Genomic DNA, 27927 nt, shown 5'->3' on the forward strand with positions numbered 1-27927 from the left:
GCGGCACCGAGGGTTGCGATCCTGTTGCCGGACACGAAAAAAGACAAAAAAAAAAAAAAAATAGCTATTTGAGGAGTTCTTCAGTGATGACCAGAAAATAAAATCACCAAGGGTAGGAATTTAAAAATAAAGACACAGGGCAGGAGAATGACTGTGGCCATTTTTCTTATTTCATTCTTCTAATTGTTTAATTACATCACAGGACTGTAATGTTCCTGGGAAGATGATGATCATTTTCACTGAGAAATGTGAAGAAACACACTGTGTTCATTCTAATTCTGGGGTGACTGGTACTACTAATTACAAGGCTCCAATGCTTCACCCCAGACCCCAGGCACGAGCAGATGATGTGTTCACTCTTTGTTCATGTACAGCCTTGCCAAATACTTATTCAACTATAGCTGCATCTACATTTTCTTGTATTTTTAAATTCAAAAGAGCTTTTTTTTTTTTTTGTCTTTTTCCGTGTCCGGCAACGGATCGCAACCCTCAGTGTCGCCCCCGTACCGGACCGGGACCGGCAATGGGATCGCAACCCTCGGTGTTGCCCCCGCACCTCGCTCAGCCAGTGAGCGGGAACCGGTCTGTATGTGGGATCCGAACCCTTGGCGGGAGCGCCGCCGCGCTTCCCAAGCGGCGCACTAGCGCAGTGCGCCACCGGGCCGGCCCCGAAAAGAGCTTTTATGCAACCACATTTTCTTGAACAAATGTCAAGCTACTTTTTCTAAAAATATTTCCCAGTGGTAACTCCTCTGTGACATTATGTTTAAGTCTTCCCTTTTGTGAACAGCCTATTAAAAAGTTTCACTACCATTACATGAAACCAGACAAATGAGCTCACAGAGACATCTAGGGAACCATTTATCTGCTATTTGATTTATAAAAGCCTGTAAACAATTCTTGGACATGATCTTTGGCTGTCAGGTGCTATAAGTTCCAAATTCAGCAGGTACCCTTTGGGGTGGGAAAAGTCCCATTTTACCTGGAAAAGCTCATTAAGCTCCCAATGCAACAGTACTCGAGCCCACTCACAGCTCTCAAGACTGTTCTTTCCTTACCTTGAAAGGACTTTATCAGTCATACTCTACATAGGAGTAGACTCTACATAGAAGGGACCAGTCCAACCCCATCATTCTTAAAGGGCCCAAAGAGGGGAACAGCCTTGACCAGAGTCTCGCACGGCTAGTCAGTGCAGAGCTGAGACCAGGACCCAGGACATTTAATCAGTCTGCTGTAGTCATAATACTGTATTAACTGAATTTTTCCCAATAAGGTCTTTCTTTTTCCCTAAATTTATTTAAGGGACCATACAGAGTAAACCTAACTGTGGTGCAGAAAATACTTCCTAAACTTTTTTTACTAAAAACAATAAGTAAAAAGAAAAGAAAAAGGTTTTTTTTAAATATACTTTTTATTTTTATTTATTATTATTATTTTTTTAATATATTTTTTAAAATGCAAACATTAACACAAAGGATCAGATCACTTAGCCGGCCAGTTCCTAAAAAGATCAACTTCATAATCATATAGACAGCACAACGTAAAAGGTATTTTTACAGAGAACCATTCTGATGTGGTAAATTGTATAATCCAAGAAATCATATAAGTGCCAACTGTCAACTGAGTATTGTTATCTCTGGGTAAGTGTTAAAATACCTCTGAGCCCTGAACTTCCTAGCTTTGTCCAGCATGGGTCCTCTCTCATTGTCTTTTTCCCTGTGATTCTAAGCCCATTTTATTTTTGCTTTGTGACAGAAAGGGAATTAAAGTGCTCAGGACTCTGCCATTTCTGCAAAGAACGTTCTTTAAGTAATTGTGTAGTCTACCATCCTGTTTTAGGAAAGGCTTATACAGAAGATACATACCAGTTTTTACTAAGATGCCCAGCATGCCGACATTCTGAGCCCCACCAACATCATCCCTGCAATCCTAGAAAAGCATAAAAAAAGATTTAGTCCAGTGTCTTCAGTCAGCTTGTGAGCAAACCCTACCAACTGATTTGATTTATTAGGCTGAGATGGCCAACTGTAATCCCATGTTTTTTTTCTTAAAATGAAAGAAAGGTGTAAAAAAGGGTGAATCTACATGTAACACTGAGGAAGCATGCCACGTTTGGAAAGAGAAGTGCCGCATAGGTAGAAGGTATACAATAGAGCCTCTTAAAATGAAAGAAAGGTGTAAAAAAGGGTGAATCTACATGTAACAGTGAGGAAGCATGCCACGTTTGGAAAGAGAAGTGCCGCATAGGTAGAAGGTATACAATAGAGCAGTAATCCTAGTAACCACAAACAAAGTGCAGAGTTACAATTCTTCACGCTTTGCCACACATACAACTATCTCCTCTTAAGACAGAGTATGGAAAAAAGCATTCTATCCATTTGGCAGCTTTTAGGTGAATAATCCAGCTGCAGACAATGAGTGAACCAGATTCAGGAGATAGCTTTTCTGCAGTCCACATAATGTACTATCTTTACTTTCCATCCAATTGTCCATAACAGGCAGAATCGCCAAATGAGTATACTTAATAAACTCTATGACTGTCTGATGTTCACTTCACACTTAGGAATATACAGATCAGTTTGAAAAGGGAGCTCTTCTTTCCAATTATTACTCAAGACAGGGATAAATCATTTGGTTGACTGTGATGATGAATGCAAGGTAATTAAAAATCCAAGGACTGGAAGAAACTTCACGAAAATCAATCCTGCCATCTCCTGTCTGTAAGCAGGATTCATCCAGACTATGCCTGAAGAAAAGTGTTTTCCTTAAAACTCATTAATACTGTTCAACAACAGTCTTTGGAAATGAGTTTCAGAATGTCAAAATCTTCATTCAAGGTCTAACTTAAACCTCTTCTGTTACATTTGCTACATTTGCCCTGTTGAAGAAGTACAGATGGGGGAGAGGCAGAGGAGGAAAGGAGGTGGGGAAAAGTGGATGAGGAAAAGGGGGAAAGAACTGCCACCCTCTTGGATGACAAACAGCCTCCATGCAGCTGAACGCAGCTGCTGCCCTTTCCATCTCCCACCCTGTCCCAGTACCAGTATCTCCCAAGATTAAGATTTCTGAGTCTCCAGGCTCAGATAACCACTTCTTCACACACATTTGTCTAGGAAAGCCAGCTAAAAGCTTGCCAAGAGGAAAAGATGTAACTGAGAAGATGGTTTCTCAAAATGCTACTGAGTTCAATGATTTTCCTATTCTATTTTAGGTGAATGATTATAGAAATAGATGAAATCAGGAGGATTGTAATATATTTCCACTACACTAAGAAAGCTAGGGGAGAAGTCCACAGTCTTGAGTTTACTTCCACCTGTAACACTTATTAGCTACAAGAATTTAGGCACGGAGACTTAGCTCTTTGGGCTTCAGTATCCCAGTCTATAAAATGAGGTTTGGACCAGACGATCTTGATGGTCCCTTCCAGCCTAACATATTATTACTGTATTTAAAACCTGAAATATTATCCTTCCCACCAACTTACCACGAGGTATTGTGCTTTCCAGCTCTTTTCCCATCATGGCACACATAGGAGGAAATAACGTTTGCCCAGTACACTGGGTAAACTGACAAGGTGCTCACGGCCATAGGTGACCAGCCTGGGCCTCTGAATGTCCCAGGCTCAGCCCTACCACTGAAAGGGCTGAGGTGATCAATATCATTAGCTATTTTTGGCACATTGACTGGGAAGTTCTTCCATAAAGCACATGCTAAGATAAAAATCAATAATGATAGAATTCTTTAGGCATAGGTTGTTTTCCACATAAGTAACATTCAAAAAGATTTAGATATGTGTAGGGGTTTTCTTCAAAAAAACTACATAGAGCATTTCATTGACTTAAAAAATAAATGGTTTTCTGAATTGTATATATCCCATCACATTACGGAAAAATGTCAGAAATAGTAAAAACTTCAGTTATTTAGATGAATACCACTAAATATCTATGGAAAAACCTATCTTATAGGTAGCCATTTATATCATGAATAACAGAGTCTGCTTCCCTAAAGCAGTGCTTCAAAGCTGGCCCTCCCAGCATAACAGGTGATATCAGGGCCTCTCCTGGGCTCTTCTACTTACATCTCCTATCATGACGGCCTCCTCAGGTTCACAGCCAGTGCCCCGCAATGCCTCCAAAAAGAACGTCCTCTCTGGTTTTCCCACTACTGTGGCTTTAGTGTCTGTGGCATACTCTAAAGCAGTCACAAATGGTCCAGGCCCCAGGGCTAAGCCATCTTTCCTCTTGTAATACCTGCCTTTGTGGATTGCTATCAGAGGCGCCCCATCCAGGAGTAACCTAGAGAGACCGAGAAAATGAAAATTGGCTAAAGCAAGGCTTTTATGACAGGGAAAGAATGTTGGACTACAAAGTGGTTTTATTCACACTCACAGAAACAAATAGTTTCTTATTAACTTTTAATGACTTGCTGTCTTCTAGTGAATTCACAAAGAACTGCTGGGAATTACACTCAGATACACTAAAGAAAGGTGATAGATTATTAAATTGGGGACCGCTTCAACCTTTTACCTTTAGTGGTTTCAGACACTTTATCCAAATCACTAGGGAAAGAGAATTAAGAGAACTAAAGCTAAACAAGACACCCAAGGGAAGAAGCTTAACTTAATGAGACAAGTTATTTCAACCTTCTCTAACGGTAAGCAGGAGGCTCTTGAGCCTTTTACAATACCACACAATTGTTGCTGCAGTAACATACTAAGCTAACGCCTTAAATATTTGAATTCCTGGGCTGGCCCGGTGGCTCACTGGAGAGTGCGCTGCTTGGGAGCGCGGTGGCGCTCCTGCCGAGGGTTCAGATCCCATGTGGAGACCGGTTCCCGCTCACTGGCTGAGCGCGGTGCGGGCACAACACCGAGGGTTGCGATCCCGTTACCGGTCAGTAAAAAAGACAAAAAAGGAAAAAAAAAAAATTTGAATTCCTGTTTCCTCGACTCCAAAATGTAAATTTCTTTTTAATTCAGAAATTTAATAGAGCATTGTACAAAAAGTTTAGTCTTGTACTTTCTCTTCCTTATTCTTTTTTTTTTTTTCCTTTTTGTCTTTTTTCGTGACCAGCAACGGATCGCAACCCTCAGTGTCGTGCCCGTACCGGACCGGGACCAGCAACGGGATCGCAACCCTCGGTGTTGCGCCTGCACCTCGCTCAGCCAGTGAGCGGCCGGTCTGTATGTGGGATCCGAACCCTCGGCGGGAGCGCCGCCACACTCCCAAGCGGCGCACTGTAGCAGTGCGCCACCGGGCTGGCCCTTCTCTTCCTTATTCTACCTTTCGGCTGCTTTTGACATTACTTTGAAAATCAGGCCATCTTCCCTAAAGAACGCACTGACAAAGTTTAAGGTGGAGTCTTTCCTGTCAAGGCCCTTCCTTTGTCCTGATAAAGGAAAAATAATGCTCTCATACCAAAAAAAAAAAAAGGGCATAAAGAGTTTTCCTATTAGCTTGATAAGCAAACTCTACATATAGCTAAGGATCCTCATTAGTGACTCAGGCAAAACAACAAATCAAAAGATCCCAACAAACTTAGTACTCACCTCCCAACACCAGCCCCCCCAGACCAAAATCTGCCATCCATCCCAACAATGAAGCACACAGCAACAGTCACATACATATTATCATCTAATGGAATGCAAGACATGATATATTTCTTAAACTGCTTTTAACCAATGTAATAAATGACCTCACTAGCTTAATTTACTTTAAATCATCTACTTAGTTAAAATATTTAGTATGTCCACCAAGGAAGAATTCATCATATCTTACCCTTTGCAATTACGAGTAATTAAGCGCTCAACTATGAAACTGCTGAATTATTCTTGTCAGTGGGCATGGAAATGCCTTCCTGTGGGAGATGCAGAATTCAGACATTTATGATTAAATATTTTATTAAGTAAAAACCAATACTGGACTATTACAGGGCTTTACTGTTAGTTACTACAAAGTGCTCACAGCACAGGACAGATCCTTCAAATGTATTCACTAATATTAATACAAATTTATTTCTTAAAGCAGATCTTGAAATCTAACTGTTAGGAAACCTGGCAAAGCCACTCTGTTGGCCTTAAAGAACCACAGTTGATAGCAGTGAGATAACAATGGGTGATTTATTTATCTCCCCTCTTGCCACCCCACCCCCAATCCCATTTATTTGCTACTCTACCACGGAACTGGAATTCTTTATGTAACAGACCTCAAAATTGCTTTCCACTTACATAGCTAAACTAAAAACTCATTTGATTTAGCTTTGTTAATATTTTATTATATATTAACTGGGGATAAGACTTATCAGCTTGATTGATGTATGTACTTAATTCCCAGGCAATACTTTAGTGCCTTCCCTGGAAGAGGTGAAACTGTGGGTTCCTCTACATTTCTGTAAATGGGAACTTGTCTGACACTAGGCTAGAGAAGCTATACATCTCAGGAAAGTGATTCCTGCTTCTACTGTTCCTCTCTGCACAGCATAAGCTTTACTGAATCTTTGAAGAACCAAGGCATATTCAGGATAGATAGAAAGGTAAACATTTTCTAGAGCACAGATTAAAAGATCTTTTATCGTTAAACATTTGAAAAAATCAAAAATAGACATGCCGATACTTGGAGTATTTTTATATTTACTAGACAGGGCAACAAAAGGTTGGTTGTTGCTATGGTTTGGACATGTCACCAAAATTCATGTGTTAGAAACAATCTCCAATGTGACACTGTTGAAAGGTAGGACCTTTAAGAGGTGATTAGGTCATGAGGACTCTGCCTGCATGAATGGATTAATGCTGTTATTGAGGGAGCATGTTATCACAGAAGTGGATTCCTGATAAAAAGAATGAATCTGGTTTCCTTCCCTTTCTTGCATGTGTGCTCTCTGACTCTCTTGCCCTTTTGCCTTCCACCATGGGAAGATGCAGCAAGAAGATGCTGGCCAGATGTGGACCTCTTGACCTTGGACTTCCCAGATTCCAGAACTGTTAAGAAATAAATCTCTGTTCTTTATAAATTACAGTCTCAGGTATTCTGTTATAGTGGCACAAAATAGATTAAGACAGTTATTTTTGATACCATAAACGATACATCAGCAGGAAATCTGAAAATTTTCCATCTAGATGCCCACTGAGGTACAAAAAATAAGGAAAAAAGGCAAAAAGAAAGCCTGATACAAAAATCTCCAACTGTAAATCCCATGTAGGTGAAGGAAAAAAACTAAAAAATCCTAGCCAGGGAGCAAGGCCACCACATAAAAATCTCAGGCAGAGCAGCAAGAGAAAAAGCTAAGGGGATAATTTAAATTCAGTGCCACAAAATTACTGAAAGAGAACTTAAGGAACACCAAGTCCAACGTGCCCTGTTTTTCAGATGAGGAGATCATCCAGAGATGTTGGATGAAATCAATCACACCAAGGAGAGCTAGAACCAGTGTTGGAACCTGGAAGTTCTGAAGACCAATCTAGCATTCTTCCAAATACAGTATGCTGTCTTTCTAAATAAATAACTTAACCTCTCTAGGGAAGTGATCAACTTTTCACCATTTCCCCCGAAGATGGCGCACACAGAAATGAAATTACACTGCAGCTTAAGTAACTGTCAGATACCTCCCATATGTCCAACGTCAAACTAGTGAATCCTTCTCACCAATCTTCCCCAAAATGTTCCTCCCCCAATCTTTCCCATCTCACTAAATTCACCCAGTTACTCAAGCCAGAAACCTAAGAACTCATCCTTGATTTCTTTTTCCCTCACCACCCCCCCATTCCTATTCATTAGCAAATCCAGTTTGATTCTAAAACAAAAATTAAAATATCTCAGAACTGTATTACTCTCAACTGAACTTCTTCAACAGCCTTCCAGTTGGTCTTCCTGCATTCTATTCTTGCCCTATTATTCCAATCTACTGTACAGACAATAGTGGGAGTTTTAAAAAGCATAGATGGGGTCTCATATCCCTCCTGATGGAGTTTGGATGTGTTGTCCCCACCAAAACACATGTGGAAATTTGATCCCCATTTTGGCAGTGTTGGAAACTGATTGAGTCATGGGGGCGGATCCCTCATGAATGGATTCATGCTCTCCCTGGGGGAAGAGGGGTAGTGAGTGAGTTCTAGCTCTATTAGTTCCCGAGAGAGCTTGTTGTTTAACTCGCTCTTGCTTCCTCTCACCATGTGACCTGCCAGCTGCCTGCCACTTTTCTGCCATGAGTAGAAACAGCCTGAGGCCTGTGCCAGATACAATTTCTGTTACAGCAACCCAAAATGGACTAATACACCTCCCTTGCTTAAAACCCTTCAATAACTTCTCATTGCAAACAGTATAAAATACAAAATCCTTACAAGAGCCTATAAGGCTTTGCCCTATCTGTACCACTCATCTCCAATCTCAAGTCATCTTCTCTATCACTGACTGTTCCAGCCACAATAGTCTACTCTCATTTCCTAAAAAAAGGTCAAACTTGGGCCTGCTTCAGCCCACACACACAGTACTCCTCCACCTGAAACAGTTCCTCACCTTCACACAGCTTTCTTCTGCTCATTTGTCAGGTTTCAGCTTATATGTCAATACATCAAAGAAGACAATTTCAATCTCCCTATTTAAATAAGGTGGACTTCCTTTCACATTTAATCTCTATCTCATCCCCTTTTTTCCTTCATATCACTTGCCACAATTTGTAATCATTATTTAATTGTGTTTGGTCTGTCTTCCTCACCAGAATGTACTTATAACAATGCCCATCAGTTTTACTCACCATTGTATTTCCGACTTAAAAAATAATGGCCTGGTACCTCTTACTAAATGTTTATTACATAAATTAATGAATGAATGAACCTCTGTATACGCCTCAGTGTCCTGACCTATAAAATGGGGAATAACACCTTCTTGGGAGGAGTCAGAGACGATGCATGCAAACCTTCTCACAGTATCTGTCTGACGGTAATGACAACTACCTTTATTTATAAATGTAGAAAATATACTATCTATGCTACATAAAATAGGTAAGAGCAAACTACTTCACATTTGTGAGCCTCAGTTTCAAATGAAGGGGTCAAACTGACCAGGGCTTTTCAACTTCAGCACTACTGACATTGTACACCAGAAAATGCCTTGTTATGGGGGCTGTCCTATACATTATAAAATGTTTAGCAGCATCCCTGGCCTCTACCCACTAGATGCCAGTAGTACCCCTTCTCCCTCAGTCATGACACCCAAAATGTCTCCAGACATTGCCAAATGTTCTCTAGGGGGCAGAATTGTCCCCAGTTGAGAACCACTAAACTAGATGATTGCAAAGCATTAATATTCAATATGTTTAAAACTAATACCAATCAACCTGACAAACACAAACTACCAAAAGTTCAAACTAAAACAACAGTGAATCATGAAAAACAGAAAAACCCATTAACAGTTAATCAATTGAACCCCCCCAGAATACCTCCAATGTCACAGTGACACAGTAATTCTCTCATTAATTGCTAAAAAAAAGTAACAAGTTTTTAAAGACTCAACTTTCCACATAAAATAGAAATCTTCTAAGAATACTATAAATTCAGAGAGGAAGATGAAATAAAACATTAAAACAAAGATCTAAGGCAAGCTTAACACTGCTATTTCTGGTTAGAATCAGACGTCAAAAACAAATGTATTTACATAGCTTACTGATCAAGTAAGAAATACTGAAAGCGGTGAAATATTGCAAGCTCTACCCCGAATACAGAAATAAAATAAGGCTATCTACTATCACCACGTCTATTTAGTACTGTATTGGTGGTTCCAGTGTGATAAAGAAAAAAAATAAAAATATAAAGATTGGAAGAGAGAAGTAAATTGTCATTATATGTAGATGGTACAACCGTCTATGTAGAAAACACAGTCCCAAAGATCCTACAAATAAATGATTAGAATCAGCAAGTAAGTGCAAGAAGATTGCTAGATCCAAGGTTAACACACCAAAAAATTAAATTTCTATGTATTAGCAACAAGTAATTAAAAATGAAATTTAACAAAATAACATTTACAATAGTATCAAACAACATGAAATACAATAATTAATTTAACAAAATATGTCTGATATCCATAGTCTAAAAACTATAAAATGTTGATGACAGAATGCAAAAAATAAAAACCTAAATAAATGGAGATACATTTCATTTTCATACACTGGAAGATAAATTATTGTTCAAATGTAAATTCTATCCAAATCTATAGATTTAATGAAGTATCACTCTAACTCCCACCATGCTTTTTTTTTTTTTTTCAGAAATTAACAAATTGATTCCAAAATTTATATGGAAATACAATGGATGAAAAATAGCCAAGATAATCTTAAAAAAGAATAAAGTTGAAGGATGTATACTACCAGATATAAAGGCACAGTAATGAAATGTGGACACGTTAACAATGTGGAATAGCACAAGTACAGATAAAGAATCTAGAAACAGAGCCACACATATATAGCCACTTGGTTTATGTCAAAAGGACAACAACTCAGTGAGGGGAAAAGGATCTTTGCAATAAATGTTGCTGGGACAACTGGATATCTACAAAAAAAAATTAACTCTTACCTAATATAATTCACAAAAACTAATTCAAAATATATCTTACGCCTAATTGTTAAAGGTAAAACAGTAAAGTTTGCAGAAGAAAACACAGGAGAATATATTCATGACCTTGAGGCTGGGCAAAAATTTCTTAAGCAGAACAGAAGAAAGTACTGACAAACTAGACTACATCAAAATTAAGAACTTCATGTTCTCATACTATTAAAAGAGTGAAAAGGCAAACCACAGACAGGGATAAGATATTTGCACTATAAATATTCAGCCAAAGACTCGTACACATAACACACAAAGTACTCGTACAAGTCAATAAGAAAAAGATAACCCAATGAGAAAAGGCAAAAGATTAGAATGGGCACATCACAAAAGAAGATATCCAATGGCCAATAAATATATGAAAAAGTTTCAACAACATAAGTCATCAGAGAATTACAAATCTAAACTCAGTAAAATAGCACTATTCTAATCAAACAGAATAGCTACAATAACACAGACTGGTGACAGTGTGGAGCAATTGGAACTCTCATTCGTAGCTAGTGAGAACATATTACTTGGTACAATCACTTTGGAAAACTGTGTGGCAATATTTACTAAAGCTAAACAATTCCTATCCTACTATCTAGCAATTTCACTTCTAGATATACACTCAAGAGAATTAAATTCACATGTCCCCAAAAGACATGTTCAAGAATGTTCATAGCAGCTTTATTCACAACAGCCAAAACTGGAAACAAATGCGCAAATGCCCATTGACAGCAGAATGAATAAATAAATTGTGAAATATTCATACAATTGATTACTACTAAACAGGAAAAGGAGGAGGAGAAGGACGAGAAACAAAACAAAATACAAAGTTCTGCTATGTGCAACAACTTGGATAAATCTCAAAAACAGAAAAAAATGCTACAATTGTATGATTTCATTCATATGAAGATCAAGAACTGGCAATACTGATGAAAGTCAGAGCGGTGGTTACCTTGGGGAAGGAGTGGTACTGATTGGGAAAGGGAACCTTCTACGGTGCTGGAAATGTTCTGTATCTTGATCACAGTGGGGGTTACCTAGGTTTATCTATGCGTAAAATTTTATTGAGTTGTGTACTTACAATTTACATACCTTATTGTGCGTGTTATATCTCAATTTAGAAAAATCAGGGCCACACCCGTGGCGCACTCGGGAGAGTGCGGCGCTGGGAGCGCACCAGCGCTCCTGCCATGGGTTCGGATCCTACATAGGGATGACCAGTGTGCTCACAGCGCTCACTGGCTGAGCGCAGTGCGGCCGGTCTCAAAAAGGACAAAAAAAAAAAAGAAAAATCAGTAACAGTATATATTTTTGTGGCTTATTCACCTGAAACTTTTATGTAGAGTAGCAAGAGTTGCCTTGATCAAAGAATATGCCCAAATTACAAGATGAGAGCAGTGACTCTGATATTCAACTCAATTCTATATTTTACAATTTTCAAATTTGTGTACAAAGTTCTCTGCATACACAAATGAAATGCTTTAAATAACTCAAGTTTTTAAGTCTCAAACAATTTCTTATCTCCAAAGTATTATATTTTTATAATATGAACTTTAACTAAGAAGACTGCATAGCAGTCAGCGCTTTCAAAAATGGAAAAAAAACCCAGAAATATTTCTAATGGCAGTCCTGCTGCCACACTGTTCTGGAATTCTTCATGCCCAGGGCACTAAATACTTTGCAAAGATTCAGGAGTTACCGTACAAATGCAGCAATAACTGAGGCCATTATTGTTGATTCCTTCCCCCTTTTCTCTTCTTCATTTATTAAGGATTTGAATATACTGGAGTAACTAAACTTGTTATTTTTTCTTAAGAGATGGGGGAAAACAAGCAATGCAACATTCAACAGAAACCATTTATGGTGATAAGAATCTCCTCCTGACAAAAAAACACAAACTTCCGCATATCTCTAAGACTTTTAGGGAACTCTCAGACTCTAAACAATTATGGGAAATAACTCATTAACAAACTTCAAAACATTATTCTTAAGCAGCCTTCACCTATATATTTTAAATGTGAAAGTTGTATTGTCATTTATCTCCAGGTATAATGACATTTTAATAAGCTCCTCTAGAAAGTGGAGAGCAGTTGCTCTTAATTGTGGGAAAAAACCTTTAATTTTTTTCTACGTTAAGCAACTCCATGCAGTTTACTCCCCAAATTCCTTTGACCTGGCAACTATACTTCCAGGGGAAAAAATCATAAGGAAAAAACATAAATACTGCTCAACAAACATGTTTTCAGAAGTTTTTAAAAGCTAATTTCAAAAACTTGGAAATAATAAGAGGAAACTCATGGCTAAACAATTTATTGTGCTTCTTAAAATGGAATACGCTGTAGAAATCAAACACGTTTTAGAATAATATTTTAAAATGTGGAAAAACATGCACAATATATTGTTGGGTTTTTATAAAGCAGGTTACCACATAGCACATATACATTCTCATTTTGTATAAATATGTATGTACACAGAAATAGATAAACTAGCTATGTGCTAAAATGTGATCTGTGCTTCTCTTTAGGCGGCATAATTATAGGTGATTTTCAGTTTATTCTTTTTTGAGCACTTAAAATTTTCCACAACGAAGACATATTATTTTTGTGATTAGATATTTTTTAGTCTTGTTAATACTAAGTTCAGGCTAGATTATTAAGTGATCTGTTTACTCAGTCTTCCTCCTAATAGTGATGATAAAATTTAATTATAATTGGTCCATTCCCTAAATGCTCAAGTTTTGGTTTTCTAATTCAGGTCAAACATGAAAAGAGACCTTAATACACATTAGTAATACAGCTATGAAAATCAATGAACTAGAGCTATGAATATTCATATTGATGAATCATACAATATTACCAGGGAAGAAAGCAAATTGATAAATACATACTGTATAAAACATGTAAAAATAATACTATATACTGTTCAATAGGGATACATACATATATATTTTACAAGTATAAAGAAATACATGAAAATGATAAACACTAAATTCATAATTCTGATAAACTATATGTGTCCTGGGTGATAAAATTGGGGAGGAAAAAGTAGGGGATATCAAATGTGTTGATAATTTCTATTTCTTAAAATAGTTGAAAGACATATGGGTGCTCATTATTTTATTCTTTATATCTTTTTGTATTAGGTGAAAGGAAAAAAGCTACCAATGGCTCTTAGGATTTCAATGTTTTATAGAATCCGTATGCAAATCATATTTATTCCTTATAACTGGTTCATATCCTTTCCCCAAATCAATTCTTTAAAATCCATTCTCAATTCTTCAGGCATTTAAGACTGATTGTCTATGCATTTGGGGGAAGCCTACTCACTAAAAACACAATAAACAAGAGGCAGTGTAATGTGAAGGTTGTTGTATCTGCTTGATGCAATGTGGCCCTGAAGCTGGCATTCATGGATGCTACAAAATGGGCTTTAGAATCCAGTGTTTGTTCTCATTATCAACCTGAATAGTAATTTAACTAATCGGTGGTTCATTTGAGATGTCTGTATTTGCCACACACAGTCCAAACAGCAGCAGTCACTGGTTGGAAGGCACAGTCTCTGTGGAAACATCAATATGCAAAGAAGGGCAAGACCTAACGTCCTTCTGTTAACTCTCCACCCAGCTGTTAAGTGCCTTTGTGAAATTAGAGTTGACCTATAAGTGCACTGTAATGCTTTAAAATGTAGTGTTTAAAAAAATCAATATGGTTGGGAAAGTGTACTAATTAGACAGCATCCGAGCAATTACAAAGTCAGTATTATGTCAACATACATTTTTATTACCCTGAGTCTAGTATTTATCTAAGAGAGACCTCCCAACTTCCTATTAAATATGTCCTTTCCAAATTACCAGCTGAAATCAATCAATACCTTCTCCTTGAATTCTGTGGTTAAAGAAATGAATAAAAGATAGTAGGGGTAAATTCGGAAGTAAGAAGTACTAGAAGGTTCTCTATTTTAAATGGAAAATGATTTGGGTAAAATTGTAGACCTTACTTAAGGAGCTGGTGACATATCCGCCTCAGGACACTACCTGAAGTAGGTGAAACAGAAGAAACTTTAACACCAGATACCCTTCAAACAATCTGGCATAGCAGGGGATATCCAGGAAATAACTACAGTAAACAGACACTGAACAACTGTAAAAAGTGAGTTTGCTTCTTTTAAACAAAGGCTTGACTATCACAGTGATCAAGAGGGTCACAAATAGAAGTGCATCAAGTAGCTAATGGTTTCCACTAACTGAGGATCTAAAATTAACGTGCACACAGGGAAAAGGGGCTGTTCTCAAAGTGCTATTTCTGCCAACACAGATTTTTACATGATGACAGCCATTTTCAAGATTGACAGCAAATAATGTGCCCAGATGTACAAAACTGATAGTTTTAAAGTTTCCTACAACATTCTGATTCTAAAATATATACATCGAGAAATGAATTCTACATAAAGTACAAGTTGGAATGATTCTGATAGATCCTTGTACTAAAAAAATGGGTTTTTTAAACTAACACAATTCTTCCTCCCCACCCCCCCACTCCTCAAAGAATGATTTTTTTTATACCATTCTGGCAGTTAAATAATAAAACTTAACCAAGGCACTAAAAAAAACAATTTTTTTTTTTTTTAAAGCTAGTTGAATATATCCCTATGCAACACTTTGAACTATTTTCTGGTATACCATTCTGGCAGTTAAATAATAAAACTTAACCAAGGCACTAAAAAAAACAATTTTTTTTTTTTTAAAGCTAGTTGAATATATCCCTATGCAACACTTTGAACTATTTTCTGGTCATAAATTCAAACATGAATTATACTATTTAGAGGTTTGACAAGAAATAAAAGGCAAGATTTGAAAAACGAAAAATCCAAGGGAAAAAATTACAATCTCACTCTACAGCAGATTGGCAGGTAAATTCTGATCCAATTTATCTTAGCAAGTATTAGAAGTAGTATGCCACCTTCCTTTTGGAAGCAGTAGCAAAAAAGTTCATAAAAGTGAAATGTTCACAGTAACTGAAGATTTATACATGTTATGTGTTAGTTGTGTTTCTACCAACAGCCATGGGAACATCTCCACTTGGACACCCCATAGGCCAAACAGCCCCAGCCTAAGTTCATCACCTCCTAACCCCAGACGGAATGTTCTTTATCTCACTTGCTCAGGTTAGAAATCTGGATGGTCTCCACGACTCACTTTTCTTCTTCACCCCCTACACCCAATCATCTAGCAAGTCATGTTGATGCTATCTGAACCTGTGTTTCTTATTCCTACTGCTGCTATTCCAGTTCAGACCATCATTATCATTCACTGTAATTTCTTTGAAAGTATAGTCAAATGTGTCAACTCTTTTTCACAGTCTGGACTCTCACTGGAGAATCACATTCATTGTCTTTGGTGGATTAGCCTGATGCTATTTTTCTTCAGAGATTAGCATAGTCAATGGAGACTCAGAGGAGTAATAATAAAATATAAAACTGCTAGCTTTAAAAGTTACAATTTTATTTTGAATTTCTGCTCCGGAATTATTGATTCTATAAACCAGAAAAAACTCAATGATCATCACTTTTTAACATATTTATCATCTTAAAAAAATTGAGTCAAGATACTAATAAATATTTTTCGATGTTGATCTTGAAATGGTCTTGAAGATATCTATCCTCATGCACAATCTAGGTGGCCAGAGAGTAAAACAAATAAAACCTTATATAACAAAGACTAAAGAAGGAAGAAGGGGAGTATATAATCAGATGAAAAATAAATAGCTAGATTTACCGGAATGCTTGATTCAAAATTTGATAATGAAAATGTTCTGGTGCTAATCCTATGACCACAGCATTAGGATCACTTGTTTGTATTCCTGGAAATGGAAAAAAAAAAAGATGTAATTGTTGAAAAGTGCAATTAAAAGCAGTGTTACATTTTATCACAAAGTAGTTTTGGTCAATCAAGTGCAAATTTTTGCTGTAGACATAAACTAAAGTTTAAGAAATTATACTGTCCAATGTACTTTGGAAGTATAAGAGAAGAAAGGGGGGGGGAAGCAAGAAATAGGGGTGGGAGATAGGAGAGAGAGAATGAAAGAAACAGACATTAGTCAATCAAGTGCAAATTTTTGCTGTAGACATAAACTAAAATTTAAGAAATTATACTGTCCAATGTACTTTGGAAGTATAAGAGAAGAAAGGGGGGGGAAGCAAGAAATAGGGGTGGGAGATAGGAGAGAGAGAATGAAAGAAACAGACATTCGTGCATGCACACACACACACACACACACACTCAGAGAGACAGACAGAGAGAGAGTTTCCTAATATTTTTCCATATTCCTTGTACATAGTTTTACAGTTACTCAGTAACTAGACGATCTGAATTGAAAATTGTAACCTGATGTTTTCCAACAAGTCACAATTTCTAACTTCAAACGGCTTTACTGATTACAATCAACAAGAACAGCCACGAGTTCCCTATGAGCTATTAGATCAATAGCAACTGATGAGGGACTGGGAATCTATGAGGCAAGGGAAATTAGACTTTCTAATTGACACAGTTGAGGTTACCACATGCATGATAAATACAGAATGCACTGTCGATTCTACAAGTTTTCTACATGATGCCTAATCATTTAGCTTCACAAATATTTCATAATTAAAGCATGTTTTAAGGCCTTGGTATCTGATAACAGGACTTCAGATATGACAACCAAACAAGAACATTCACCATCACAGTGGTTAGTCTGATTAAAGGTTCTGTGGATTATCCATATGCCAATTCCTATTTGCCTCTCTTATTGTCTGCAGATACTCAGGCTTTCTGATTTCCTTCTTACCAGTAGCCACGAGTATTGAGTAAAGTCAGTTAGTTTGTTGAAGGAAGAAAATAAAATTGTTGGCTACAGTAAGAGCTGCAGTTTTTTTGTGTGTTAATTCTTTTTATCTCCATTTACCACTAGTGGAGATATTCAATATTAGCAAAGATATTTCCATTCTCTTCAAAAACCCATCTACCTTGGGTATTTTCATGTATATAAAGATGTTGCAAGTATAGTTCTAGACTGAATGACAAAGATTTCTCCCAGACCAGGGACTCTGCTTATGTATTCCAACTCCAGCACACTGCTAAAAACAGCTCGAGTCTTAATATTCCTCAAAGTCGAAAGAGAAAAATCTGATAAAAAAAATGTTTGGTGATCTTTCAGCTCAGCCAGAAGCATAAATACATTGGTGACAGAATGAATTTGCCATTATTTTGTTGCCCAGTTTCTGAATATCATTCTCATAATTAGGGAATTCACTAGCTGATAAGGCTTGCTGTGAGGCAGAGGCTTTCCCTACAGAGGCTGAGAGTAGCAGATACTTTTCACTCTCCCCACAGAGGCTGAGAGTACCAAATATTTTTCCAGCCTCCCTTGCAGCTAAGGATGCTGGCATGCGTCTGAGACTCTGCCAATCAGAAGCTCCCACCCAGGGCTTTGAATTGGGAGCTTAACACAAAGAAGCAGGAAGTGTCTCCTCTGAAGAGGTGACTATTGATTTTATCAAATTCTGAAGTAGCAGTACTAGCTGACACATGTGATCTCCAGTGCCAGTTGCCCTGGTCAACAGGAAAGGTAGGTTAAATGCTTGTTTTACTCCCTTAATTTATTAATTTTCAAAGTAATGGATTACTACCCTAGTAACCTCCAATAGTGACCAGTGAGTTTTGTGGGGCTAAGTATCATTTTGAACTCATGGCTTTTTATATATATGACGTGTTTTAATCCACTACAATCATTATTCTTTTTGATACTCAATTATCCCTTCAAGTTGGCTCCAGTGTTCTATAGACATGACTTCACTAGTATTCAGTAGTGTCCTTACTAACACAATGAGCTATCCTAGACTCATCCTACAATGCCTGCCCAGATCTGGAATTAGTCATTTCTCCAAGGAAATGTAGTAGACATCACAGTCTGAGCAATGAGTCGTCATGGCTTTCAGGCCTTTTCAGTGCAAAATTAGGATACGTATTCTTTAAGAGAAAAAAGGAGTTGATTATGATATTTTCAATTCAAAGTTATTAATACACAGCTTTTAATTAACTTATTTTTATATTTGTATCTTTTTTCACTTACACTTAAAATCTTGGGTCCTAAGAATACTTACATAGTTACTGCTTTGCTTTATCCTATATCTATAATTTTAAAAATAACAATACCAATATTACTAATAACAATAAGACTACTGAATACAGTTTAAGATTTCTTTGTGGTTCTTTTGTCCTTAGAATTTATCCCACAATGAATAAATAGGTCAAAATAACTGTATTTTAAAGTCATTTGAAGTAACAGTGGTTATATGACCAACTTTATATAAAGTTAAGTTCATTTCCATTTGTTTTTAGTTCTTAGGGGCTGACTTTTTACTTTTTAATTGTCTTAATTATGTAAAATGTTACATGAATAGGTTTCAAAGTCAAAAGTATATAACAGAGTACTTTTAGAGAAGTCTCCTCTCTTGATCTCCTCCTCTTCTCTCCCTTCCCCTTTAGTAACCATTTTTATTAGTTTTTCATTTATCCTTCTTTGGCTTCCTTTTACAAATGTAAGACAAATACATATGTATATCTATTTCCCTCTCATTTTCCTACACAGAAAATGTATAAGGATTTCTATACCTTACTTTTTTCACTTAATATATCACTCCTTATCAGGAGATGGCACTCTTCGTCATTACTTATTTTCAGCTACAAAGCATTCCATTTTGAGAATATATCATAGTTTATTCAATCAGTCCCTTTCAGTGAACATTTGAGTTGTTTCCAATCTTTTGTTATTACAAATAAGGCTCTAATGAATAACCTTGTTCATATGCCATTGTGTCCTTTTGTAACTATGTTGTAGAAATGGATTCCTACAAGTGCTGCTTCATGTGTAATTTTGTTAGCTACTGCCAAATTCCTCTCCGGAAGAGTTGTGTCATTTTATATTTCTTTCAGCATTCAGATCCTTTTAATAAATTTATTTCATATTTAATTCAGCCAAAGTTGGTTTCTGTTTCTTACAAATAATAATTCTGATTGAGACACTGGTATATTTTCTATTAGTACAAGTTTTGAGGTTCTGCCCAACCGTATATCCATGCTGAACTTCTCTAATCATTATTTGTGAAGCCATCACATGGCTTTGCAATGAATATACTTTTACCCATTTTTCTATATTGTATTATTTCACTCTGAATATCATCTACAAAAAGAAGCAATGTGTCAAGCTTCATAAAACTTTATTTTTCCAGAATCTATTAATTTTTCCAAAGAGAAAAAACAATTTTATTTTCTCTTGATTGAAAAATATTTCATGTTCATTGTAAAAACTTCACACTATTCAGAATGACATCTATTTTTAAACAAGGAGCTCTTGGTTTATCTCATTTAATCCACATTAATACAGTGGCTCCTAGATTGAGGATTTTAAAACTCAAAGTAGTTTTGACTTGTGTTTTTTCAAACCGTGGGTCATGATCCATTAGTAGATTGTGAACCTAATTTGGAGGGCTCTAAGCAGTATTAAAATCAAACAAACAATTAATTAAACCAGATAGAAAATAGAGTACATCTTGTACAGTAAGTATTGTTTAACATATATAAACACACACATATATATGTACTGGGATACTATGTAATGTGTTTCTCTTATCGTGAGTTGCAGTAAAAAAAAGTTTAAGAAACACCAATTTAGATTCAAACTCTATCAATATTGTCGACCACTTCAATAATAACAGGGGGAAATCAGAATAAACACCTTGAAATACCCAGTTTTAAGAATGACTTATAAGTAGATATGAAGAACTAATTTTTAAATCTTTCTGAACTTCCCTCACCTTTGAAATCAGGTAGTGCTCGATCATCAATTAGCAGCATGGGCCTGACCTGTTTCTGCTCTACTAAACTTCTGGCTGCAGTCAGAGATGTGAATATTTCATCTTCAGAAATGTCAAACTCCAATTTTTTCAACCTTTCCAGTAGGTCTTGCTTGCTCTCTTTGGTCGTGTTGGTCACAAACCTAACCATTACAGAAGTACTACGTAACCTGGAAAAGTAAAATTCAGAAGTCAACAGGCAGCTTTTATATTTTAGTCCCATAAAAACTCCTAATTTGGTAGAACTGTGCCACATGTTAGAAGCTGAAGGATAACTCACTGGGTGTTTTTATGGCCAAAGTTTTTAAATCTATCCAGCACTGCTTACAAATTATCTGCACTCTGTGAACAGCTTCACCACTAAAGGCTGCAAAGTTAAACTGTAAAAGCTTTTTCTGAGGGCCTTATATATTCTCTCACTGCATTTTACTGCAGAGTTTAGTAAAGAAGCAAAAAACAGAGCTTAGTAACCACTGTGCTCACAGAATATGAGAAGTGAAAGTTTTCTTAGAGATCCTGTACAGCCCTCTCTTCTTTAAGATGAGAAAATTGAGGCCTAGATGAGTTAAGTGACTTGCCAGCTTTATACACGGGGGAGACAGTAGAGCTGAGACAAGAACTCTGATCTTCTGTGTCATGGTATAGTGTTTGATCGCCTATACGAAAAGAACAGAAGAAACCTCTGTATATTATCAGAGATTAACTAAACCCTAATATGTTGCTAAGTTTATAAACAGAAACTACCTGGACAGCTCAAAGAAACATTCTGTTTTTATAGACTAAAATATGTCTTCCCCTTGAACTAGTTATATACAGGATTGATTTGATTCCATGATCTGCTTTTGAAACCTAAACTGGCAATCTAGTATCAGAGAAAAAATTCATGATAGCCTTCTTTAAAAATGAAAATTATGTCCTTGATCCTATAGTGTTTTAATCCAAAATCTGAAAATAATTTTAATTTAGCTAGAATTTAGAATTTAATATTAATGCTCTGTTGCTTTTTATTTTATGCTTTCTCCAAAAGGCCACAAGGCATAAAAACACTAATCACAATTTAAAACAAACAAGCAAATAAAACAGAAAAGATATTTTAAGTATTTACCCAAAGAACATTAAATAAATTTATATAATTAAGTAATTCACTATAATCATGATTATCTCTATAACACCGTGTAGTCATTTTTCTCCATAACACATTAAATTTGGTGATTTATCTCTCAAAAGAAATTGATTACTTGAACATAACTATTATCTTAAAAATGAACAAGTGTTAGTACTGAAATAGCCACATAATTCTTGATGAGTTTCTTAAAAACTTTTTGTTTTACTCGTCCCTCAACTTCTCGTAGTCTATTTTTCTATAGAAACCAAAACTGGCAGTGCCACTATAGTGACTTCTTTGGGATAAGAACCTGCTCAGTAACAGAAAAATCTGTAGGCTCTTGCCCCTCCAGAATGGCAGGCTCATAGTTTACAAAGCTACTTAAGAGGGGTCAGTGTTCACCAGAAATTAAAAGATTTTTCATTCAATCCAGAGTAGAAAGCTTATCTTTAAAGCAGCAAAAGTTCTATCCAATGGGAGCACACAGATCAACAGATGTCCTTTCTCCTAGAAAGCCTAACTCAGAGAAAGACCATATCAAGGAGTCAAGAGAAAGTCCAACTATGCAAGTGATTTTCTTCTGACTTTAAACAACAGATTATCCACCATTTCTCCACCTATAAAATGAACATCATGACTGCCAACTAAACTGATGGCTCCCAACTGATTCCTACCAAGATATACAAATCTGTATTTCCTGAATTCCCCAAATGGAAAGTAAGCTCACTGAAACAGTGTGAAGTCTGTGTCAATGTTTTGCCCTAACACCTGGTACTGTGACACTTCTTATTAAGAGCATACTACGAACATTTTAAGGTTCGAAAATGACAAGCACCACATGCTGAGTATTGCTGTTTTGAAAACTTCTCTAGATTACTCTAAGATAAAGATGCTTAATACCAGTTACTACTTCCGCCGTGTTGATGGGTACTTTTTTCAGGACACCCAGAAGCAAACATTCACATTCAATTCACTTTAATATGCTTTTACTGTATATCCCTAGTTTGTATTAGACTGTTTAATATTGTGGTTGGTACATCAGAAATATAAGACAGTCCTTAGCCTTTGAAAGTATTAAATTTAGTTGATGAAAATAATTCTAAAATTTCAAGTCCTTTAGTTAAATTTTATTTGAGCAGTTACACACTCAATGCTAGATCTTAGAACAAGCAGCAGGGGGCAGAAATATGCATGCGTGCGTGCATGTGTGTGTGTGTGTTTCATTTTGTGATTCCAGGGGACAGAAATATGCGTGCGTGCATGCGTGCACGTGTGTGTGTGTGTGTGTGTGTGTGTGTGTGTGTTAAATTATGTGACTCCAGGATTCATTTGTGATTTTTCCAATGCTATTTATTCCACATTTTAAAATCTTGAGTTTTCATTCCCAAATTTACATTACTGATTTAGAGACATACATACATAAAAAGCCAGAAGAATAAATTAGATGAAAAGGCCAAGCCTAATAAAGCTTAGAGAACAATGTTTGGAGGACATTACAATGCATACATCTTGGTAAGCTGGTGAAATGCCGTCTCAAGGCCATCCATTTAGCTAATGATCTGCCTTGGTAAAATGGCACTTACAAACATATTTGTCAGCTGAACCTGGAAGATAGCTTGCCTTTTAAGAGCTTCCTGTGCGCCTGGCACAGCTGCATCTTCAATGTGAAGTGTGCCACTGAGATCCACCAAAACAGCTTTTAATGCACGGCGTGCTGCCATCCTTCATTCCCTAGGAGAGAGCAAATGAAATTAAAAATACAGTTTAGGAAACAATGGACGATTAAAAACTGGTAAGTCTTCAAAAATATCACTCCTATCCAGAAACTGCTTAGTGTTAAGCTGCTTTTCTTTTGGGAAAAAAAAAATGTTTTTAAAAATCAAAAATCCAGAATTTGTTTCATAAAACTTTTACAGTACTTAGAGTTTTTGTTTTTGTTTTAAATCACGAATTCAAACTATAAGAAGGGAAATGCTAAAAGAGATGTTGCTATCTACTTTCAGGTTTTTAAAAATAACTCTTTGGTTAACAATTCAATCATTTATTTTATTTTTAAATATGAGTTTAATGCACTGTCAAGAATGGGTGGATGGAAGCACTAAATCATTAGCAAGGTCTTCTTCACCTTTGGTTACGTATAATGAAAATGTTCTAATCGTCCATCTCCACTGCTATATTCTGAAATGGCATATGTGGCCAAGGAGCTACCAGTATTTACAGGTCACTGAGGAGGAAATTTCAAGTTTTACAGTAATTTAAGTAAGAAGATAATTTATTTTCCTTACAAAGTGCAGCTTTCCTTTTGCATATCTTCTCTTTAAAAAATTTCTATTATGGGGCCAGCCCGTGGCTCACTCGGGAGAGTGCGGTGCTGATGATACCAAGGCCACGGGTTCGGATCTCATATAGGGATGGCCGGTTGGCTCAATGGGTGAGCGTGGTGCTGACAACATCAAGTCAAGGGTTAAGATCCCCTTACCGGTCATCTTTTAAAAAAAAAAAAAAAAAAATTTCTATTATGAGCTGTATCATGTAGCATATAATACAAGTACTCTATGATAATTAATAAGAGGGTGGGTAAGAACAGTAGGGAAACTAAAGAGAAGGGGATGGGACTTCACTTTCTTAAATTCATTAATTCATTTATTCATTCAGTCATTTCTTCTACTTATTCATTTGTTTTTATAATGAAATATGTCAGACATACAAAAAGGTATTGAGGATTAATACAACCCCCTTTATACATCATACAGCTTCAGAAATAAAACATTACAGATATAGTTGGGGCCCTCTGTGTACCCTCTCTGATCTGATTGCCCTTCTTCCTCTGCCCAAGGTAGCCACTCTCCTGATTTTGATATATTCAAATCTCTGTGTTAAGGGTGTACACCTAGCAACTTGGTTTATCACTCCACCTTATGTCTGTGAGCTGTATCCATGTTAATAGATGCAGCTATATTTCATTTATTTCCATAGTGTATGGTATTTTATCATATAAATATATCACAATTTATCTATCTGTTCTCTGAATCATGGACATCTAGGTAGTTTTGCATATTTTATCACAACGAAGGGTGCTGCTATGAACATCCCAGTACATAACTCCTGGTGGACACAAGTGTGAGCATTTCTCTGGGTCTTGCTGAGTCTGAGGGTGTGTGATCACCTTCACCCTTACAAGAAATTGCCAAGTTGCCCTATCCATTTGTATCTTCATAGGGCAAATGTGTACTGAGCACTTACTACGTGTCAGGCCCTGGTATAACAGCAGAGCTGAAGGAGCTGTCTCCTTTAAAGTGAGTAGCAAAGGCAGAAGTTCAAAGCTCAGCTAGAAAGAACCTGGGAAGATATAAGTAGGCAATTACTAAGAATCTGTGGAAAATATTACAGGAAGAGCTTTCAGGGGTTTATGGGGTCTTACCTGGGGACAGACGGTAGATGGAAGACCTCTCCTAGCTCACTCCCTATGAGATGCAGTCAAGAGAGCTCAGGGCTGGCAGTTGGCAGGCCCAGGTTTGGCCCTGGTTCTGGCTCAAATACTCTGTGTGACCTTGGCCAAGTTTACCCTGTCTGGCCCTAAGTTTCTCCTCAATACTTGGACAGGGAGGCAAGATGAAGCCTTAATCTTTGTCTACCGCCTATAGTCAAGAGATCTGGACTGAGAGAATCAATGTGTTATATTATGCCCTAGAGCCTTGATTTTCTCCTCTTCAATGTGGGCTTGCTAGCCCCAACCAGGCCCATCACCCAAGTCTGCCAGGAATACTTTAGAGTGTCCAGTATTATCCTTTGAAATGTTGTTCTACCTTAGGCGCACTCCTGTTAAGAGGCAGAGGAATGGCAAAGAGGATCCCTGAATTTCCTCCAGGCTTCTGGTTTTTAGCACATTTGCTCCTTCCATTTCTGCCTGAGCATCTTCCCCAGACCCTCCTCCCATTTCAAGTCAGCCATCTCCACACACAAGGTATTGCTATGGGTTTAATGTGTCCCCAAAAAGTTCATGTACTGGAAACTTGACCTCCATTTTAACAAGTTTTAAGAGGGTAGAAAATCTGATTATGGTATTTGAAAGGTGGGACCTTTGAAAAGTGATTGCATCATGAGGGCCATGCCATGGATACATGGATACACTAACTCTTTTGCTCTTGTGATTCTCCATATGATACCCTGTTTGCCATAGGACTCTGTAGAATTCCACAAAGAAGAAGGCCCTCCCCAAATGTACCTCCTAGACCTTGGACTCTCCAGCCTCCGAAACTGAGAAATAAATTACCCAGTATCAGGCATTGTTAAAAGCAACAGAAAACAAATACAGGTATAAATATAGAAAATAAATAAAGCAAGAGCAAGCCTCAGAACTGAAGCAAACTGCCGGTAAGCCCTGGCAACTGACTAGCAAGCATAATGGACATCCATCAGGCATCTTGGAGAGAAATGCATTTTCCTGCAGGATAGAGCTATCGGCATGGGCCAGGCTGGGGGGGGGAGCAGAAAAGGGAGGCACAGAGATGGTGCTCCAGCTGGACTCAAGGAACCCACAAACCAGGAGGGCCCTAGGCATGCTCTCTCATGATGCTCTGTTCCTTACACATGTTCCCCAAAACTGAGCAGGGGTCTCCCCTCAGCAAGCTAGAACCTGGGGCCCAAGTGAGGCAGATGCAGATGGTGGGGGAAGTGAAGCTAAGTGGTGAGGGTCAGAGAGATCCAGTGTCAGCTAAGCCTCCATTTCCTCATCTGTAAAAAGGGAAGGGTAAGAATAAATATCTTCCAGGGTTGTAAGGATTCAATGAGTTAAGGAGAATGCCTAGCAGTGATAAGTACATAGCAGGAACCTGAAAGAGGTGAGCCCTCTTCCTCCCCACTCGTTTGTAACAGGAAATACCCCTTCAACTCCCCCCAAAACCTATGGCCTGAAGCCACAGAGCAGGACCAGTAAGGCACAAGAGAAGCATCTGGGAGAAAGAAGGAAAGTAGAATGAGCTCACATTTATTGGATACTGTATGTGTTCTGCACTGTGCAAAGTGCTCTGCAGACTTTATTACTTCATTTAAACTTCTCAGCAATCCTATGCAGATGAGGAAATGAACACTGAAAAGTTACTAATTTGTCCATGCTATTAGTTTTGACTTTGAACCATGTTCATGTTTTACAGATTCAAATATAAATTAAACCAGCCCTAAAATAGAAAAACAGAAAGGAAGTAACCTAGTCAAGAAAACTTTTACTCATAATACTCTGATTCTATTCCTTCAAGAGGATATATTTAAAAGACAAAAAGAACTGTAAGGAAACCTTGAACTTTACTTAGTAGGTTTGCTGTTGGTAATGGTAGTGGTAGAGTTCCAAAACTATTTTGTGTGCACTGTAGGACTGAGAAAATGAGTAAACATGTTGATCTTAAAAATCAGGGTTCTCAAGTAGGAGAAAAGAGATATAAACGTGGACTAGGAGGAGAGGAAGAACCCTGTGGTATTGGTTTGGAATTGTAGGTGTCAGGATGAATTCATGATTTTAAAAAAATGCATGTCTTAGCTCTGTCCACTAAAAGGACCAAGAAGCAACAACACTCTAGTAATCATGAGCACACTAAGTCCACAAAACCAGGATTGGGGCAGGGAAAGTACAAGAGGAGCCTGAATGCAATGTTTTACCAGATCACAGGTGGGATTACGGAAGCCAGCTTGAAGGGGTTCCCACCCGCCAAATATGAGGCAATTTGAGCACCGAAATAAAAACTGACAAGAATGAATAACACACTGAACTAAGAAAAAATCAATGAGTCCACGCTAACACTAAAAATATTTATTAAAGAGATGGGAAAGGGTAAGCTCTTTTACAGAAGAATGCCAATTAATAAATGTAGAAGAAATGCTAGAAATAGAAAATCGACATTTTACAACCACCACAGTAATAACTGATTCAGGCAGAAATCATCAATGAATGCCAAAACCACTGGATGAAAATTTGTTGGGGAACAGTATAATCACCCACGCTCAAAGAATCACCCACAGATTATTACCATTCATTGCAAAGGAAAAAGATTCTTATTGATGTCACCAAAGGCAAAAAAAAAAAAAAAAGAGCTGGGGAAGTGTTTCAGATTAAAGACATCTGAAGAGACATGAAAACAAAATGCAATACTTGAGGAAAATATAAAACAAATAGAGCAAATATTAACAATTACTGAATTTTGGTGAAAGTATATGATTGTCACTGCATTGTTCTTACGACTGTTTACGTCAAGAGTAGGGGAAAAATAAGCTAATAAGTGATTTCTTTTAAAAATGGACTGAAGGCAAAAAAAAGGGCATTTTCATACCTAATAATAATAATAGTTATTAAAAAAAAAAA

At 37.2% G+C, this 27927-nt stretch overlaps 1 protein-coding gene across 2 annotated transcripts in view; it reads right to left on the bottom strand.

The window, feature by feature from the left end:
• HDHD2 (haloacid dehalogenase-like hydrolase domain containing 2) overlaps positions 1 to 27927 on the bottom strand; it is a 44739-nt gene that overhangs the window by 4833 nt on the left and 11979 nt on the right. The window contains exons 2-6 of one of the 2 annotated variants that reach the window (XM_008592032.1): positions 23196 to 23306; positions 20432 to 20640; positions 16353 to 16437; positions 4079 to 4295; positions 1866 to 1929 (exon numbers count right to left, since the gene is read on the bottom strand). In XM_008592032.1, the coding sequence (XP_008590254.1) occupies positions 1866 to 1929; positions 4079 to 4295; positions 16353 to 16437; positions 20432 to 20640; positions 23196 to 23296 (676 nt within the window). In that variant the 5' untranslated portion in view covers positions 23297 to 23306. Of the gene's footprint in view, positions 1 to 1405; positions 1930 to 4078; positions 4296 to 16352; positions 16438 to 20431; positions 20641 to 23195; positions 23307 to 27927 lie in introns of those variants that run through there. The other variant, XM_008592031.1, reaches the window with a different exon arrangement.

This window comes from Galeopterus variegatus, unplaced genomic scaffold (genome assembly GCF_000696425.1).
Source record: "Galeopterus variegatus unplaced genomic scaffold, G_variegatus-3.0.2 Scaffold7518, whole genome shotgun sequence".
NCBI lineage: Eukaryota > Metazoa > Chordata > Mammalia > Dermoptera > Cynocephalidae > Galeopterus > Galeopterus variegatus.